The 18,744-nt window shown below is 44.5% G+C and overlaps 1 protein-coding gene across 1 annotated transcript in view; it reads left to right on the top strand.

Annotated features, from left to right (window-relative positions):
• The first annotated feature begins 5,681 nt into the window (after positions 1-5,681).
• Positions 5,682-18,744, top strand: part of LOC148501195 (uncharacterized) — a 48,847-nt gene continuing 35,784 nt past the window's right edge. The window contains exons 1-6 of the mRNA XM_088450821.1: positions 5,682-5,885; positions 12,555-12,695; positions 14,083-14,167; positions 14,427-14,496; positions 14,624-14,727; positions 18,096-18,194. Of these exons, the coding sequence (XP_088306947.1) occupies positions 5,836-5,885; positions 12,555-12,695; positions 14,083-14,167; positions 14,427-14,496; positions 14,624-14,727; positions 18,096-18,194 (549 nt within the window). The 5' untranslated portion in view covers positions 5,682-5,835. The remainder of the gene's footprint in view (positions 5,886-12,554; positions 12,696-14,082; positions 14,168-14,426; positions 14,497-14,623; positions 14,728-18,095; positions 18,195-18,744) is intronic.

Below are 18,744 nucleotides of genomic sequence, written 5' to 3'. Positions count from 1 at the left end.
AACTGATGGCCTATAAAAAGATGTGCCACAAGAAACATCTCATGATGGGTAAAAGTAAAGAGCTATCTTAAGACCTTTGCAACATTAGAGCCAAGAGCCACTTGTGGAGAGCTTCAGAAAGACCTGGAATTGGCAGGTACAATTGTTTCAAAGAAAACAATAAGTAATGCACTCAACCGGAATGGCCTGTATGCAAGCTCACCACTCAAGACTCTATTGCTGAAGAAAAAGCACATTGAAGCTCGTTTAAAGTTTGCTGTACAACATTTGGACAAGCCTGTGAAATACTGGGAGAATATTGGGCCTGATTCAGAGCCGGACGCTATTTGCGCTCGCTCGTTCAGAAAAAGGGGCTGGCTATTTAAATGAACCGTTCGCTCTTTGCGGTCTGTTCGCGCCTCTATGTCTGAACGAGCAAACAAAACATGCGAACATACTTTTGAAAAAAACGCCCCCTGGCCGCTCGCATCATACGTCATGTCCGCTATTTATTAGATTAATCGAGTACATCGAAAGGCGTCTGAACTGCTCGCTATTCTTGTGGTTGGTTTTTCCTACCACAATCATGCGAGCAGTTCTGACTATAAAACAACCAAGTGACGTGGTCAATGACGCTGCTTTGTTAATTATGCACACCCTTAAAACGCCCGTTTTGACCTTTAAGCACGCCTGCGTTCGGATCTCCACTCCCCGTTTTCAAGCACCTTCCCCTGTTACCACCCACAAACGCCTCATTCTGTCACTCAAAATAGCAGGCATTCGCTATTTAGCGAGCACTGACTGGTTCGCGCATGCGTATTAAAATCCGTACGCATGCGCAATTGTGCGAACATCGGTTGGAACGAACGAGCGACGCTTACAAGCGGCTCTGAATCAGGCCCATAGTGTGCTCAGATGAGACAAAAATTTTACTCTTTGGATGCCATAATACACAATGTGTTTGGAGGAGAATTAGCACTGCACATCACCCCAAAAACAGTTACCAACAGTGCAGTTTGGAGGTGGTAACATCATGGTGTGGAGCTGTTTTTCAGAATACGGTACTGGCATACTTCATATGCTTGAAGGAAGGATGAATGGAAATATGTATCGAGACATTTTTGATAAAAATCTGCTGCCATCTACCAGGATGCTGAAGATAAAACGAGGGTGGACATTTCAGCAAGATAATGATCCTAAACACACAGCCAAGGACACTCTTAATTGGCTTCAGTAAAAGAATAAAGCTGCTAGAATGGCCCAGCCAATCACCTGACTTGAATCCAATTGAAAAGCTATGGAAAGAACTAAAGATCAGAGGGGGTCATTCAGACCCGCTCGCAAGCAGGTCGATGTTGCCCCACTGCGCATGCGCACGATGGAGGGAGCTCTGTCGTGCGCATGCGCGAGACCCGGATAGCGACGGACTCTCCGTCGCTCCGGGTCTCGCACCAAAGGGGGCGTGTTATCGATGGTGACTGACAGCACGCCCCCTTTGGTGGGTGTGCCTGCCAGACGGAGGCGTTCCCATGGGAACGCCTACCGTCTGAAGCCGGCCCCACTGACATCACTAGTGATGTCAGTGGGAGTGATTTTGGCTCTGATAGAGCCAAAATCACTCCAGGACTTGCGGCAGGGAGACCTTACAGCAGGGTCTCCGTCGCAAGCCCGATGGTCGCGATGGTCTTGACCATCGCGACCATCATCATGGACGCTCGCATAAGCTGTGGGTGGTCACCCACAGCTATGCGAGCGTCCAGGAGGACGCTCCCTTTTCATGGAGGAGGGCCCTGATTCAGAGCGAGCGCTCTGGTCAGAGCGTTTGGCTCTGAATCAGGCCCAGAGTTCATAGAAGAGGCCCACAGAACCTTTTAACATTTGAAGACTGTTTGTGTGGAAGAATGGGTCAAAATCACACCTGAGCAATGCATGCGACCAGTTTCTCCATACAGGAGGCGCCTTGAAGCTGTCATTACCAACAAAGGCTTTTTTACGAAGTATTAAATAAATTTCAGTAAGTGTGTTCAATACTTTTTCCCTGTGTCATTACACATAATTTATGGATATCTATGGTTTGATATCTTTGCATGTGTGGATTGTTGCTGACAGTTGGTGAAAATTTCATTACATTAGCCCCATTACAAATATATCTGAGAAAAATGTTGATGTGTTCAATACTTATTTTACCTGCTGTATGTATGTGTGTGTATGTGTGTCAGTGTTCGCAAATATGCGCTATAGCGCGTATTTTACCCACTTTTGAGGACCGGGGACTCAATATTTACAAATGGGTGGCAGCCAATCCCTTGCCGCCAATTGACTGACAAGGGCGGGCTGGGCTGCGAGGCAGAGAGAGGGGAATATGCTTCCCGGACTGGACACCTCCCTCTGTAATCTAGCTGTAACTATTGGTAGTTACAGGAGTGGGCGGGATATTGCGCGTCTGCGCGGAGGAATTCTCGCCTGCCACGAGGATTCTACCTTCTCTGCTTGCTCCAGTCCTTCTCTCCCTGTGGCACTGTCAGCAGTGGGGAGGAGAGTGACCACGCCGCTGGAGCAGCAGCACTGCTGCAGGGAAGAAAATAATTGCGGTGTTGGGAGGTGAAGTACAGCCCTCTAGCGCACGCAGAAACCCCCCTGTGAACCAAATGTGTGTATTAGAGAGGAGACAGCCTTGTCTCTGTCTCTGCCTCCGGAGGCCACCTGCAGGAGCGATGATACTACAGTGTTTACAGGCAGAGAGCTGACTGGAAGCGCTCTCTGCACAGGATGTCTGAGGAAGCTGCTACGTATGCCGAGCAGCAGCAGCTCCGCCCACATGGACTCCGGCAGTGATCTCCTCCCTCTCAGACCTTAGTTTTGTAAGTACCGTATGCTGATGTTTGTGTGTGTACTGTATGTATGTTGATATGTGTGCACAGTATGTATGCTGTGTGTGTGTGTATACTGTATGTGTAAGTATGCTTATGTGAATGTACTGTATATGTATGTATGTATACTTTAAGTTTGTGTATGTATACTGGTACGTATGTACACTAAGTTTGCTGGTGTGTGTGTGTATGTACTGTATGTATGTAGTGTGTGTGTAAGTATGCTTGTGTGTATGTGTAAGTATGCTTGTGTATGTATGCTTGTGTGTATGTGTAAATATGCTTGTGTATGTATGCTCGTGTGTATGTGTAAGTATGCTTGTGTATGTATGCTCGTGTGTATGTGTATGTATGCTCGTGTGTATGTGTAAGTATGCTTGTGTATGTATGCTCGTGTGTATGTGTATGTATGCTCGTGTGTATGTGTAAGTATGCTTGTGTATGTATGCTCGTGTGTATGTGTATGTATGCTTGTGTGTGTGTGTATGTAAGCTATGTGTGCGCATGCTGTGTATGTATGTATGTATGCATGCTTGTTTATATAGAAAGAGCTATCTAGCTATCAACCCCCCCCATAAAAATCCTGCGTTTGCCCCTGCAGCGGGCAGCAGAGTGACAGTGCCGCAGGGATTACCAGCTCCTCGGAGTAGTGCCCACCAGTGAGCTGCAGATCTACCAGCAGGGAAGAGTGGGACCCTGGGGAGTTGCAGTACTGGTGACTGGGTAAGTAGAGTGTCCTCCAGGGAGCTGTGCACTGCTGATGAGGGACTATTTACATTATTTCATTACACTGTAATATTGTTCAAAATTTAGGGCACTCCTGTGTGGCACACTCGCTAAATGCACTGCTGTGTGTAGACCACTATATTTATGGGGTACTCCTTTGAGTGATGCACTGTAAATATGCCTACCCCTAATCTCCTCCTTGCCCCAGCTGCTGTCTACCCTTACCGCCTCCCTACCCCCAGCACTGCCTGCCCCTTGCCTCCAGTACTTCCCCAGCTGCTGTCTACCCTTACATCCTCCTTACCCTTCAGCACTGCCAGCCACTAACCTTCTCCTTGCCCCCTGTACTGCCCCAGCTACCTGCAGTTTCACCCTCCCTACCAGGCCCTAACTTCCTCCTTGCCCGTAATACTGCCCAAGTTGCTATCTATCCTCGCCCCCTCCCTACCCCCAGCACTGCCTGCCGCTAACCACCTCCTTGCCCATAGTACTGCCTCAGCTGCTATCTACACTTGCCCCCTCTCTACCCTCAGTACTGTCTGCTCCTAGCCCCCTCTTTGCACCCCAATACTGTGTCAGCTGTTATCTATCCTTGCCCCCCAGCACTGTCGCAATTGCTGTCTGCACTTACCTCCTCCCTAGCCCCAGCACTGCCAGGCCTTACTTCCCTCTACCCCATCTTCTCCCTGCCTTTCCCCCCCAGCTCTACCCCAACTGCTACCTGCCCACCAGCACTGTCCCAGCTGCTGCCTGCTTTCACCCCATCATAATATGTGATGGGACCCAGAAACGATGGAGTAGGACTCCAATTTTATAAAGCGAGGGGTCCCTGGGACCCACAAATTTTTCCGCTTTTCGCGATCACTGTGTGTGTATATTTATATAAATATAGATATATATAGTTAACTAGTATGCCTGCATTTTTCACAAAATAAATATTCCGTTTTAAAATCTGTGGATTGCCTCCTGTTCCTTCTACTAATGGGGTCTCTATAATCGTAATTTGTAGGAACACATTCATGTCTCTTTACCGATATAGATATATTGGGCCTGACTGAGAGGTGGACGTAGTTTCAGCTACGACTTTTTGCCGCAGCGCGACTGCAACTTTATGCTAGTGCCACAACACATGGGCTTCCTACGGCATTGCAAAATTCCCACCGACGTGCCATCGGTCGCAATATCGGATACGAGCAGCCCTATGGAGGTGCAAAATAACTGTTGGTTGATGCCAGTGTAACTGTGTCTTTGGACACTGTAGCTGGACGCGACATGCCTGCATCTGACTAGCCGTCCACCAGGTACAGCCCAGGAATGCTCCCAAAATTGCCCCTCTCTGCGTCCAAATTCATTCTGTGTCCTCTGGCGGTAACAATCAGGATGTATGCGCAGTGCGACTCAGACGCAGATGTAAAACAATGGCCACTTGCGTCCAACATCGATACTGCATCCACCTTGAACCAGGCCCATTATATGTGTATTGGAATGTAGTGCTGACAGTTTAGGAACTGAGGGGAAAGGTTACTTATTATCCATCTGGAGATGGTGGTAAGTTTGTTTAAAAATAAATATCTCTTCTCCAGTTTATATAAATAGCTCCAGGAGAAAACCCCATTTAGATTCAATGGGGAGGGAGTGTTTTTAGGAAACAGTGAAAAGTCTGTGACATCAGTGATTTCTCCATACTTTTCACTGCGCTTAAATATGGAGAAAACATAAATATCACATTTTTCAGCTATTATGCTGGAAAAATTAGATACTTTATGTTTATTAAATAGCCCCCTTAATCTGTAGTAGAACAAACATCAGGGTCTGATCTCTCACACACAGTAGTGCGGTTACAAGTTACAACAACGCTATGCGTGGCGGCGGATGGTCCATATACTGTATGTATAATAAGTCATTCAAGTCTCCTTTCACTTGTATAAGACAGATGATGGCATTCCTGCGGGCACTGCTCTCCCCGCCCTGATAGTCTCGCGGCCGCACTCACCAATCATGGCTTTTTCCTGGCCAGCGTGTGTGTGTGTTTCCATAGGCCTGCTTCCAGCCGGCGTCAGTGTGTGGAGGCGTGACTGCTGCTGGTATGCGGCGCTGAGAGGGAGGGATAACTTAGCCACCTTGTGGCAGTCATTCATGGCAAAGATTTGAAGATACACCCGGAGTGGGAGTAATAATAAATGACCGGGGCTACGCTTGGGCATAGTGTGTAGTACGGGGGCATATGACTGGCTACGGAGGCACCAGCTTCTGATGTGCCATGAAGCTAATCGGCAGAGCTGGGAGAGAAAGTGCCACGTTGCCGCTCAGGTAGGATGACGGGGGAGGCTGCTCTGTAACACGGAGGGAGTGAGGGAGATAAGAATATAAAATATATATCTGACAGAACTACCGTATAGATGCCCTCATTCATGGACTTCATAATGTAGCGTGTTGGGTAAAGATCAATGATCAACATCCTGTTGGACACCATCCACAGCAGCCTCAGGAAGGGAGAGATCTGATCTGCAGAAACAGCTTGAATTTGCCCCAAATAATTTTTTCTAAAAAGATATGATGTGTACATGTATTCAGCAACAGTGTCTACTTAAATATTTGTGCGTGTCAGCTGTGTGTATGTGAGTTGTGTACAGTGGCAGATTTTGCCTTGGGACTGCAAGGCTGCAGTCCCCCCAGTAAAATCCGCCACCTCAGTCTAGTCAGTGCACTCTCTACACCGTGACTGGCAGTGGCTTCCTATTGAAAGCGCCACCTGCTAGTCAGATATACAACAGGCAGTCTCAGGGGGAGGTGTCTCCTCCCCCTTGGACTGCCAGTCCGGACTGCTATTAGCAGAGAGCGGCTTCCAGTAGGAAGCCGCTACTCTGCCTTTTTACCAGCCGTAACCGGCTCCTATGGGCTGCAGACGATGCAGCCCTTTGGAAGCCGGATACATGCGCATGCGCGGCTCCCATCCGCTAGTGCGCATGTGCCAGTCCCGGCACCTGACAGATTGATGCCGGGACCCAGCATGAAGAGGTGAGTGACCCTCTAGTTTTCTGCGGCGGCAGCCCCCTCATCTAAGAGGGTAGGAGCCGCCGCTGGTTGTGTATGTATCCACCGCTGATATGCATATTTGTTATGTATGTATTTGACATTAATGTATAAAATGTATTTGGACCTTTTTTGTTTTCTCAATTGTAATTAATTTGGTATTGAATTTAATCGTAAATGTTCAGAACATGGTGTACACTAAAGGGGGGCATCCACTACACGATTTTAGCAGGCGATTGAACGATAATGTTATCGTTCAATCGTTTATAAATCGTGCAGTGTTTGGTCGTTAACGAACCACGATGCGCGCTCCCGCTGGTCGTTTGATCGTCTAGTCAGTCGACTGAACATGCATGTCAATTTCACTTGATCTATTAAAGATAGTTTGCAAATTGTTTGCTAATCATTTAGACTGAAAGATAACATTTCAAGGGAAAATCGTTTAGAGATTGGACAGGGAGTAGATTGTTTAGTGGATGCCCCTCTTTAGGGGTCATTTCCTATTAGCCGACGAGATCGTCACGGCAATGGCCGCACTATACGGCAGCCTGGATTCGCTGAATTTTGCTTGCAGCCCCATAGGTCTTAGAGCAAAATTCAGCGAATTCGGGCTTGAAGCGGGCCGCAAAGGGTGCGAGGTACCGGTCGTTGCAAAGGAAACTCGCACCCTTCGCACTTAATAGGATTGACCCCTAAGTTAGCGTAAGTAAACTCATAACTTTTATCCCTTTTACTGAGAGACCGACTGTCCGAGACTGACTGACTGTTCGTGAGACTTACTGGATTGAGACTGACTGGTTTTTATGGGCAACAACTCCACTTCTAAACCTGCACTTTAGTAAATATACCCCTAAAGCTGAAGAACAAACTGTGCTTGCAAACAAACAAACCAAGCACTTCAGCCACAAAAGTTTCAGTCGCTGAAGTGCTTGGTTTGTTATACTGTGCATGTACTTTTTAGTATAAAACATAAGGGTGAGTGGAAAGGTCCAAGTACAATTGCATTGTGCACCACTTTTCATTTTATGGGCTTTGCCAAATTTGTGTGTGTTTGACAGGCAGTGTATATTACTGTACTTTACTGGGGCATTCATGTTTTTTTTTGTATCTTGCAGTGCCATCCATCACCACCTTCTCACCCCGGCGTATAGGCCCCATTTCCTGCTGCTTCTCAGTAGATATAGAGTAGTATCATCAAATCATACAGTTAATTATTTAATTCAACTAGACTGTTACCCTGCCTTGAATCCTGAGGCCTGTGATTTGCATTTTTGATTCAGTTTCCACTTTAAAAATCTAATTGGGATTTTGGATGCTTGTTTTTTAATAGTTTGTTCCATGTATCATACTTGTTTTGCTTTAAAATAATATTAATTTAGTATTGTAATCAATCAATCTCATTGGGATTTTAGATGCTTGTTTTGTAATAGTATTTTCATTCCTCTGATTTGTTTTTATATATAGTTATATTCTGTAATCATTATTTTACCTGGCTTCCACTAATACCCCAAGCTCCATTTGCCTTGGGCCTCTGATCTAGTTCTTGATTAAACATTCTATAGCAGCGTATATTTTATATTAAACTGCCATCCTTACTGCCACTGCAGTGCCACTATGTTTCCTAGATTTACTATATTCTTTTTTTAAACTGCCATTTGTTTGTGCTCCTGCTCTGTTTCTTAGTTTAGCCAGTCGGCTTGTTGCATCCTTTGGCCAGTATGGGTGAAAACAATATTGTGAGCTGGTCAAAATTGACTGGAAAAGTAATGTAATGAGGGTAATAATACCGTAGGAACGAAAACAGGCACAAAATACATGATTTTAGTTGTTTTTATCAATTTCTAAATACAGATTCAAAACTAAAACACTTGAGGTTGCTTTTGGTAAAACAAAAAACAAAACCTTTGCGGGTGGTTTTGGCAAAAACCAAAACACGTGGGTCCACACACATCTCTACTAAATATAATCAAGTGCATTCATAACCCTACATATGAGAAACAGTTGGTCTCTGTATGCAAAATTATTGTTCTTTATAATGAAGCAACATATGATGTATTGATGTATATTAAGTGGATCATGATATAAATAAATAACATACAAAAACTTGATAAAGGTGGCCCTCTTTGCTGAAATTATCATAGATGGGTGAAGAAAACTTGTAGTTTTGCTACAATTATTTGCAAACACTAATGGGTATTTTTACAATATAGCAGGTTTTCAAAGCTCTTTGACCACTGGATTTAACACCGCAATAGCAATAAAATACACAAGACAGATTTAACAATTACAGATGTTCTTGCTCATCTAACTTGAAAACTCCATGCAGTGTGACATACCTGGCGTGAGTGAGCCGTAAGGTACCGTGCAACTCTGCTAGTGTCAGGAGTCTTTTTTTTTTTTAAGTCTCAGTCAGCATGCGAAGTGCTGCGTTGTAGCAACCGCAGATTTTTTTTCCACTCCAAGTCCCATTTACAGACTCAGTTGCACACAGATATATATATATATGTCGCATATCAAATTAATCAGCACAGTCTCCTGGTGCATCCCAGTCGCATTGCGACTTAGATACATTTTTGGTAGGAAAGACATGAAAAAGATACCTGGTGCTAGCAGAGGCTCACAAGATCAGGCACATCGAGAGGGGCTGTTTAGCGCGATTGCAGCAAAGACGAGTGAGTGAGTAACATCTGTGTTAATTTTGCCATTTTAAATTCAGCCACTAAAGCTGCTGAGAATGCAAGATTTGAAACCCTGCTGTTTAGTAAATTAATAAAAAGTTTATTCAACAGGATTTTAACTGTATTATGTGCCTAATGTTGTAAATCCAGTTTCTAAGTTTTGTATTGCTGCTTCACTATGACAGACTTCTGCATCTAAGGAAATTTTTTTTAGACCATAGACCAGACATGGGCAATTATTTGAGCTGGAGGACCACTTTGCAGGTTTTGGTGAACTGTTGAGGGCAATATGCTAAATTACATGGCTGATTGCCTAGTGCAGAAGTTATCCAAATGCAGTCCTCAAGGCACACCAATAGTTCAGGTTTCCATGTTTGAGCACAGGTGGTTAAATCAAATTTACTGAGGCACTAGTTAAGTCACAAGTAGTCAAAAATGGATATCATTAAAACCTGAGCTATTAGAGGGTCTTCAAGACCGAGTTTGGGAACCTCTGGCCTGGTGGATCACATGCAACCTGCAGGGCCATATTTTGCACACTCCGTTTTTAGTTCCAGTTCTCACTCTATAGACAGCCCCCCTCCACCTTCATGTAATTATTACTAATCCGTTCAATTCTAGGCCAAAATGCATTCATCATAATTTCTTTCACACCAGCCTTCATTATAACTTCAAAATCATTGTCCTTTTAAACCCCTCCCAGGCCCACGCCAGTAATTATCCCCTTATGGCCTGAACCATTTATTTTTTTTCCACAGAACTGTACAAGTCACAGTCCACTCAACCCCTTTACTCCTAGATTTTCTCCTCAATAATCCTTAAACCAGTTCCCTCCCAAGTCGGTAAATCAATTTCCTCATCTCCTCATTCCTGCACCAGTAGTTATTTCGTCCCCTGTACAACCAAAAAACCGTCCACATAAGCTGAATCCTTCCCCTCCTCTGATATACCAGGCACTGCTCCACACATCTGTAATGTCCCCCTTCATGTAGTGAAACCCCAAATTTCCTCCATAGGCATGTGCCCTGAATACACAGCTCACAGCATTAAACCACATTATTCCGGTGTAGAATTACCCTACAGGCCAGCAGACTATGCTTCATACTAGCATTTCCTGGTTACACGCAGTCTTTCATACCCCATCCAAGTTAGCCCTGCTTCCAAAACTTACCCGCAATGATTTCCTCTTAAATATTAATCTAGGGCTGTATGTGTTGGAGGAGCCGAAAGCATGCGGCTCACGTGATGGAGAACTTCTGGGGTGGTGTGGGACTTTGGCAGTCCTTTCCTTCATATTACTGAATGCTCGCCAGGCCACATACAGGTTGTGGAGGGTTTGGGAGGCAGTGGGCCACGTGTCCTATTTTTCCCACCTGTGTCATAGACTGTAAAATGTGCATGAAAACTTTTTTTTATTACCTTTATCTTTAATAAAGCCGTGAAATTTGGAAGCAGCACAAAAAATTAGTTGCCTACAGTATGATGCTATGTTAAGCCTTAATTATGTCATTTTTAAATAAGTAAATAAAGGTAATTTTGTTTTAGTCAAAAAAAGTGTTCAAAGACTTTTTCTAAATAGTATAGCACATCCAATTTAAAAGATCAACCAATGCCAAAGATTATTTTAATATGTGATTTGATTAAGTTTGTTCATTCTGATCACCTATTCCATAAAGACCACTTTACTGATGAGTCTGAGTACAAATGCATTGTCATAATTAAAATCTATCATATGCTTAAGCTTGCAGATCACATAAACGCTCTGACCTGGAGATGTAGTCTGGAACCCGACGGTGTAAATGCCGACCGCCGGCTTCCAGACTGCTTTATCCCGACTAGGGACGAATGACAGGCGTCTAAATCTAGACGCCTGTCATTTCCCCGATGTCTGGGGACCGGCGCCCGGCATCCCAATCGAGCGGATGCCGGGCGCCGCAACGGACAGCCACGGGGGGCGGGGGGTTTAGTTTTAGGGCTCCCAGGGGGGGGGGCGGGGGACTTAGGGTTAGGCACCCCCCCCGGGAGGTTAGGGCCTAGGCTAGGGGGAAGGAGGGTTAGGGTTAGGCACCCCCGGGGGAGACTTAGGGTTAGGCACCCCCCCGGGGGACTTAGGTTTAGGCAGCGGGGACGGGGGGGTTAGGTTTAGGCACTTAGAGGGGGGGTTAGGGTTAGGCACAGGGGGGGAGGTTAGGATTAGGCACCCCTAAGGAGGGTTAGGTTAGGTTAGACAATACTTACCTTTAGGACGATCGGGATTTCCTCCTTTGTCGGGCAGCCGCTGTCGGGAATTGAACCGCCGGTGGTAATACATATCACACCCCTGACCTGGTTACCCATTCAGTGTGTTCTTCCTTCAATGGAATCGGGAGGTCGTGAATTGGGTTTTCATGCAGGACATAAAATGCCGACCTACCGATCCGACCTCCCGATCCAAGAAAGTTTGAAGTACTTTATCAGCTAACACTTCTGTGACACTCATGCATAAACACTAAACAATTATCGATGTCTGGGGACCGGCGCCCGGCATCCCAATCGAGCGGATGCCGGGCGCCACAGCGGACAGCCACGGGGGGCGGGGGGTTTCGTTTTAGGGCTCCCAGGGGGACGGACGGGGGACTTAGGGTTAGACACCCCCCCCGGGAGGTTAGGGCCTAGGCTAGGGGGAAGGAGGGTTAGGGTTAGGCACCCCCGGGGGGGACTTGGGGTTAGGCACCCCCCCGGGGGACTTAGGTTTAGGCAGCGGGGACGGGGGGGTTAGGTTTAGGCACTTAGAGGGGGGGTTAGGGTTAGGCACCCCTAAGGAGGGTTAGGTTAGGTTAGACAATACTTACCTTTAGGACGATCGGGATTTCCTCCTTTGTCGGGCAGCCGCTGTCGGGAATTGAACCGCCGGTGGTAATACATATCACACCCCTGACCTGGTTACCCATTCAGTGTGTTCTTCCTTCAATGGAATCGGGAGGTCGTGAATTGGGTTTTCATGCAGGACATAAAATGCCGACCTACCGATCCGACCTCCCGATCCAAGAAAGTTTGAAGTACTTTATCAGCTAACACTTCTGTGACACTCATGCATAAACACTAAACAATTATCGGGCCAATCATTCAAATTTCTGATCTGCCCAATAATTGTATAGTGTGTACCCATTTTTACTATTTACTCAGTAATGTATATATTCCTAATATTACAATATAGCCAAGTTTGCGTTAAGAATGTAATTGCTATGAAACGTGTACATATTTCCATCTCTTTTCATATTATCCCTAGTATGTCACCAGATTCGGCTCTGGGATCATCTCGACAGAAGAAGAGCAAAAAACGATTTGTAGAGGTGAAGTCATTCAGTCTTGATGAACCTCTGCAAGGTCATGGCGGAGAGAAAATGGAGAGAGCTGGAAGCTTGGTCAGGTGAGAGCAAGTAGCTCTACCTGTATATATCAAAATATAAGCCAATAAGTGGAAAGGGGGGCCCTAGACTGCACACCCTGAAAATATATGTAATGGGAGGTGCTACCTGTGGAGACTATTGTTGCAAACATACAAAAAAGATTTACAGATGCACAACTCCAACATTACTTATTATATATAATACATTTTGCAATAGCATTTTGCAAATAATAAAAGAGGTTTTGGCATAATCATGATCATGGGCCTACCCGCCGCGCCCAGGTAACCTCTGAGGGTAGGTCCCTAACATACTGGGGTTGAAATCCAGAGCGCAGGACACCCCCAAACCAGCCCAGCTGAGCCATCCCAGGGCATCACTCCAATAAGGAAAGGTGAAGTGTAAAAAGGTGTAGGATAGATAAGAGCAGCTGCTGCTGCATGTAGGGAGGTGAAAAATAAAGATGTGAAAATAATACATATATATTAAACAAATAATGGAAGTGCTAAAAGTGAAAGAAGAGAAAAATGTGTATATAATGCGATGCCCTGAAACAGCCCAATCAAAGCAATCCAGGGGACCCACGCCCCAAAAATCAATCCTCAGCTGCAAAGGAGAAGAAAATACACTCCTATCAGTAAACTTTTTGATGCTTGAATCACCTTTTATTTCTAATTCTGACCCAGATGTCTGGGAAATATATCAGATTTATGAACATGAAGAAAAAGTAGCACTGTTTCAACACAAAAGGTGTTTTTATACTGACAGATCATATGACACTTAGATTTCACACAGGTGGACTTCATTTCACTAATTATGTGACTTCTGAAGGTAATTGGTTGCACCAGAACCTTTGAGGGGCTTCACAGCAAAGGGGGTGATTACATATGCACATGCCAATTTTCCGAATTTTATTTATAAAGATTCGTTTTTATATATACTTTTCTCATTTCACTTCACCAAATTAGACTATTTTGTGCAGATCCATCACCTAAAATTCAGATAAAAAAAAATACAAAATGACAGGTTGTAATGTAACAAAAAAGGTAAAAAACCAAGGGGGGTGAATACTTTTGCAAGGCACTGTAAATGCATGGGGTTATCAGTCAGATCCTCAGATTGGCCTGCATGTATGGCAGATCTGAAGATGCGACAGACGACCTGCAGGAGCAAGCAACTGAGTACACATTTCAACGATTTGACGTTTCGATCCGTCGGAAATCGGCAAATCGTTCAATGTTTACCCAGCTTAAATCACTGCACATTTTACATCTGCCCCACCTTCAGTGCAACATGGTTTTACCAAGATTCACATTTAGTTGTTCTTCCTAACTCTATTCCCAAATCTGAAAAAGGCCTAAGTCACCTCATTTATATATTAACTCATCTGCATTTTAATTTCTCTTCCAGATCAAAAACATATGACACCTCTTCATCTTTAAGGCCATCAGATAATGACTCCACAGTAGACAGACGCCGATCTATCACCAGCAATGTAAGAATAGAGTCCTTGGAAAATTACAATGGCTTTAGAGTGCAAATAGTCACATTGTTTTTTTCTAATTATGGATACAGAGAAACTACTTTTATTCTACTTTTTCCCAATTCATGGCCATGCTGCCTACAGTATGTTTTTTTACCATATTTAGATTTTTCCATCTTTTTCTGATGCTCCTGCTGACTTTGTCTTTCCCTTTATCATTCTCTTTTGACCAAATATTTTTTCTCTGTTCTCTGATGCATTTTGTTTGCAGCTACCAAAGCACAACCTTGCTTTCCACAAAATATTTCGGGATGTTCCTGAAGACGAGGAGCTTAAAGATAGTAAGCAAATCTTATAATTCTTGATTCTTTTGAATTGTGAATACCACTATTGAAATTCTTTATCAATAACTCAAAATAAAGTATTGTTTGTTGTTGGAATGTAAACTTGTTTATCCTACTTCTGCAGGTTTTACTTGTGCCCTTCAGAGAGAGGTCCTGTACCAGGGACGGCTTTATATCTCCCACAACCACTTGGGATTCTATTGCAACATGCTACGCAAGGAGATCAAGGTAAACCTTAGCTGTTATTTTACTGCACTGCTCGGTTAACATAAAAAGAGATGCAGGAAACCTATCACCCCAGTTTGTATCACTTCCACATGATTTATATGTTTTTTTTCATTCATCCAGTAAGGGGGGTGTAGGGTGTGATGCAGGAGCCCGGCCACCAAGGAATTAACGTCTTTTGTCAGCAACACAGTCTATTTCTCCTACACCCCGTCTAAAGCCAGTTTTTCTTGCTGCCTTCAGGAAGAGGGCATGAGTTCTTAGGGTTATTAACTTAATTTTTTTCTTTCTCTTCACTGGGCTGTCAGTTGTGAGCGTTTCACATGCTGGCCTTGACCGGTCTGTCACCCTCCCCTCCAGTGGACGGTGCGCTGACAACAGAGACAGTACCACTGGCCACCTCCTACAACACAAGGGAGCAGCTGCGGCCGGACTCTGGGGGATGTAAGCAAGTCCTCACTTTGTGGGGAGCCAGGTTAGCGGGGGGATACAGCCATTAACGATACTGGTCAGCAGGTGCTCCTGTGCTGCGCACCTATATCTGCAAAACCTGCACACAAAATTCTTCATGTTCGGCTCAGAATCAGAGTGGCATTTTGACCGGTGTTCTGTGGAGACACAGGACCAATCTGTCTTGGAGGTGGTAACCCCACAAGACCCTGCATGGGCAACCTCCTTGTCACTTACTTGCCATGAGGGAGGTGGTGACACAGCTAGCAGCTTCCAAGACTGCTCCACCTTCAACTGTGGCTTCCGACGGATCTCTGCTACCATCGTCTCAGCCTGCCTTTGGGGACCAGCAACCGATCCTCTCGGAAAAAGCGTGGGTTCAAGGTTGGTACCAACCGGTCCAATTCGATGCAGGTCTCCAGCTCCCTGCAGCACATGCTGGAGCCTTCGGCTAAACGCAAAAATATAGTTCTATGCCTCTCCTTTCAGGTTATGATTCTCAGTCTGACAACTCCTCGGAAGAGGGTGAGTTATCCCAGGTGTTGGAGGTAGATTCAACTTCAGCTCACGACGAGCACATAGAGTAGCTCGAGTTGACGTTGATGCTTTGGTTAAGGCGGTTACATCTGCCTTACTTATTAAGGATTCAGATGCTTCTCCAACTTCGGAAGTGCGCCTCTTCAAACGAAAGAAGAAGGTGCCGACAGTTTTTTCCCCCCTCTGCTCTGCTTGAGGATATTTTTGCTGAATCCTGCTCGCATCCTAATACAATCTTAATACATCCTAATTACTCTTGTCCTTTTATCCATTATTGTATGAAGAGCGGAAGAAGTAAGAATCACCTCCCCTGGTGGATGCCCACATTACTTGGTGAAGTCAACCACACTTCCCATCCCCAATGTGGCCTCTCTCAAGGACCCCACGGACAGGTAATTAGAAAATTTCCTTAAATCGATTATTACTAATTCCGGGGCAGCCTTACATCCAGCTCTTGCCTCAGCATGGGTTGCCAAAGCTCTTGGTCGCAGGGCAGATTCCCTGGAGGAAGGACTCTGCTCTGGAGTTTGTCGATCAGGCCTCCTCTCCTTGGTGGCCGACGTCTTATTTGGGCGAGGCCGCGATCAATTCAGGAATTCTAGCCCCAAAGGTGTCTTATCCACATAGCCTAAGTAGTGTAAAGCTTACCTTTAAGTAGGAGAGAAACCCGCCAATAGAGTGAACGGTGCTGTCCGGTACCCGCGCCGCATCCCTATGGAGTGACGTCATTGCAGTCCACGGGGCCCGGCTGTACATGCGCCCATCCTGTGGAGCAAAAAGTATAATATTGATGCACTGCCAAAGCAAAGGGAGTTACCTAGTGTCCAGAGTAAAGGAGTACCATGCTCCAAAAGGAGTATGTGAAAAGAAAATCCAGAAAACAAGAAAAGAAAAAAAAAATGTTTAAGCAGAAACAATATGAAGCAATAAAAACACATAAATACAGAAACTAATGCAATGGAATACAATAAATCGCAAATATGAAAAGGTCCCCCATACCAAGTACATAATGCAAAATACATACATACAGTAATACTAATCAGATGCTGTAGCATCTTAAAGCAATAACCCTTCCGTTATGTTGATGTTTAAAAGTTGAATCTGTTTCCATATTTTGGTAGATTATACAGTTGAAGCACTTATAACATCTCGGGCCCTTAGAGAGGAAAGGCATGGGTGGAAGCACTGGAGGGGCAAAGTTAGTAATGTCTATATGAACGACCATGTCCTTAATGTTTGCGGCCTCTGGTATAGCAAGCCATCAGCAGTATTTCTCTCTTCAAGGTCTGGCATAAACTTGAAGCAAAAAAATAACTAGATATGTGTGGAAATACACATAGTATTTCCACAAATCGCAGAACTGTACGCATCTTGATATACGTTCGCCACTGCATTGGCAGCATAGGCGACTTTTTTTCTACAAGTCACTATTATCAGTGTGTACTGTCCTTTAGCAAGCACAAAAGATACACAAGCCTATTTGCTGGTCTGCAGGGGCTGCATTTGTGTGAAGACCTACTTACTGAACTTTGCTCATGTGAGAACATCCCTTCTGTCCCCCATTCAACCTCTCCAGGTTGTAAGGTTTGATATATGCAAAATGCATGGGTACTATATGCAAAATGCATGGGGTACTCGCTGTTCATCCGCCACACATAATACAAAAACTTCCCTAAGGCTTTTTACCTACTGATGTTTAAACACTTCAAGTTAAAATGCCTGAAGGAGTTAATGAACACTTGTGCTTGCACTTTGAGGCGGTCACTGGAGATCACTCTCGTTTATCTCAATGCACATGATTTCAGTCGATGTAAAAAAATGGAGCTGTGTGAAAAACCGCATAACTCCAGAATTCAAGCGCAAGTGGGTTTGGTGACATTGGAAACAGTCACTACCATTCACATGCATTCCACTAGCACATAGGTTCTCAAACTCTGTCCTCAGGACCCCAAACAGTGCATGTTTTCCAGGTCTCCTCACAGAATCACAAGTGAAATAATTAGCTCTACCTGTGGATCTTTTAAAATGTGTCATGGAGCAATGAATACACCTGTGCACCTGCTAGGTGACCTGAAAATCGTGACCTGTGCACTAGCATTATAAAGGCTTTTAAGCACATATATTTTGACACTAGTTCGAATAAGGCCTCAGAGACAAAAAAGCTCGAGCATAAAAAAATAAAAGTGAGGAAAGTGGGTTTAAACAGTATGAGTTTTAATTGCCCTCAATTCCCATATTGCTATTTCCTGTATATAACTATCTCTATGTATTTAACTACTGTATTCTTTCCAGTTCTGAGTAGGCCACTTTATACCTATGTCTGTCAGATATTGTTGTTTTGGAGTGTATAATAATAATAATAATACCTGACTTTTTCCCCCCAGGTCTTGATACCTGTGACCACAGTGATCCTTGTTAAAAAAGCAAACACAGCTTTACTAGTACCCAATGCACTCAGTGTTCGAACCATCCAGGGGGATAAGGTGAGTGTGAGTAGTACTGTTGACAGCAGATCACTAAACCTATAATGCTAATAGCAATCATAATATTTTACGTAATACTTCCTATAAAGATGTATCCACATACACCTTTGCTCAAACATCGCCAAATAACCCTGTTTGATGTATCATGGACTTCTCAAATTAGCTGCACCAAGTTTTTTTTTCCTTTAAAGCTTTCTGTTGCATCGCTAATGCTGCAAAAGTAATTTGCAAGGGTACACTGGCTACTGGGGCTGGCATTACTTGTACCTCTGTATGCGACTAAGTCACAAATATGGGTTAAAAAAGGCAAAAAAACAGTGTTCCAAAACTAGAGTTCGGGCTATGCCTTCCGCCATGTATCGTTATGCTTAATCTACAACTTTGTACACATTTTATACCAATTATTTTGTAACAAAACTACTAATCTGGTGTACCTGATACTTTGTATGTGTCTACGATTTGAATAAGACGCAAGATGTAGGAATACGTAAGTACACATTGTTACCTGTGGCGGAGCGTCTACGTCATGCCATATTGTGCAAAAAAATGC

The sequence above is a fragment of the Taudactylus pleione genome, unplaced genomic scaffold (assembly GCF_031769625.1).
Source record: "Taudactylus pleione unplaced genomic scaffold, aTauple2 ptg000529l, whole genome shotgun sequence".
Classification (NCBI taxonomy): Eukaryota; Metazoa; Chordata; class Amphibia; order Anura; family Myobatrachidae; genus Taudactylus; species Taudactylus pleione.
The sequence above is the reverse complement of the archived record's forward strand: the minus strand, read 5'-3'. Positions and strand labels throughout refer to the sequence as shown.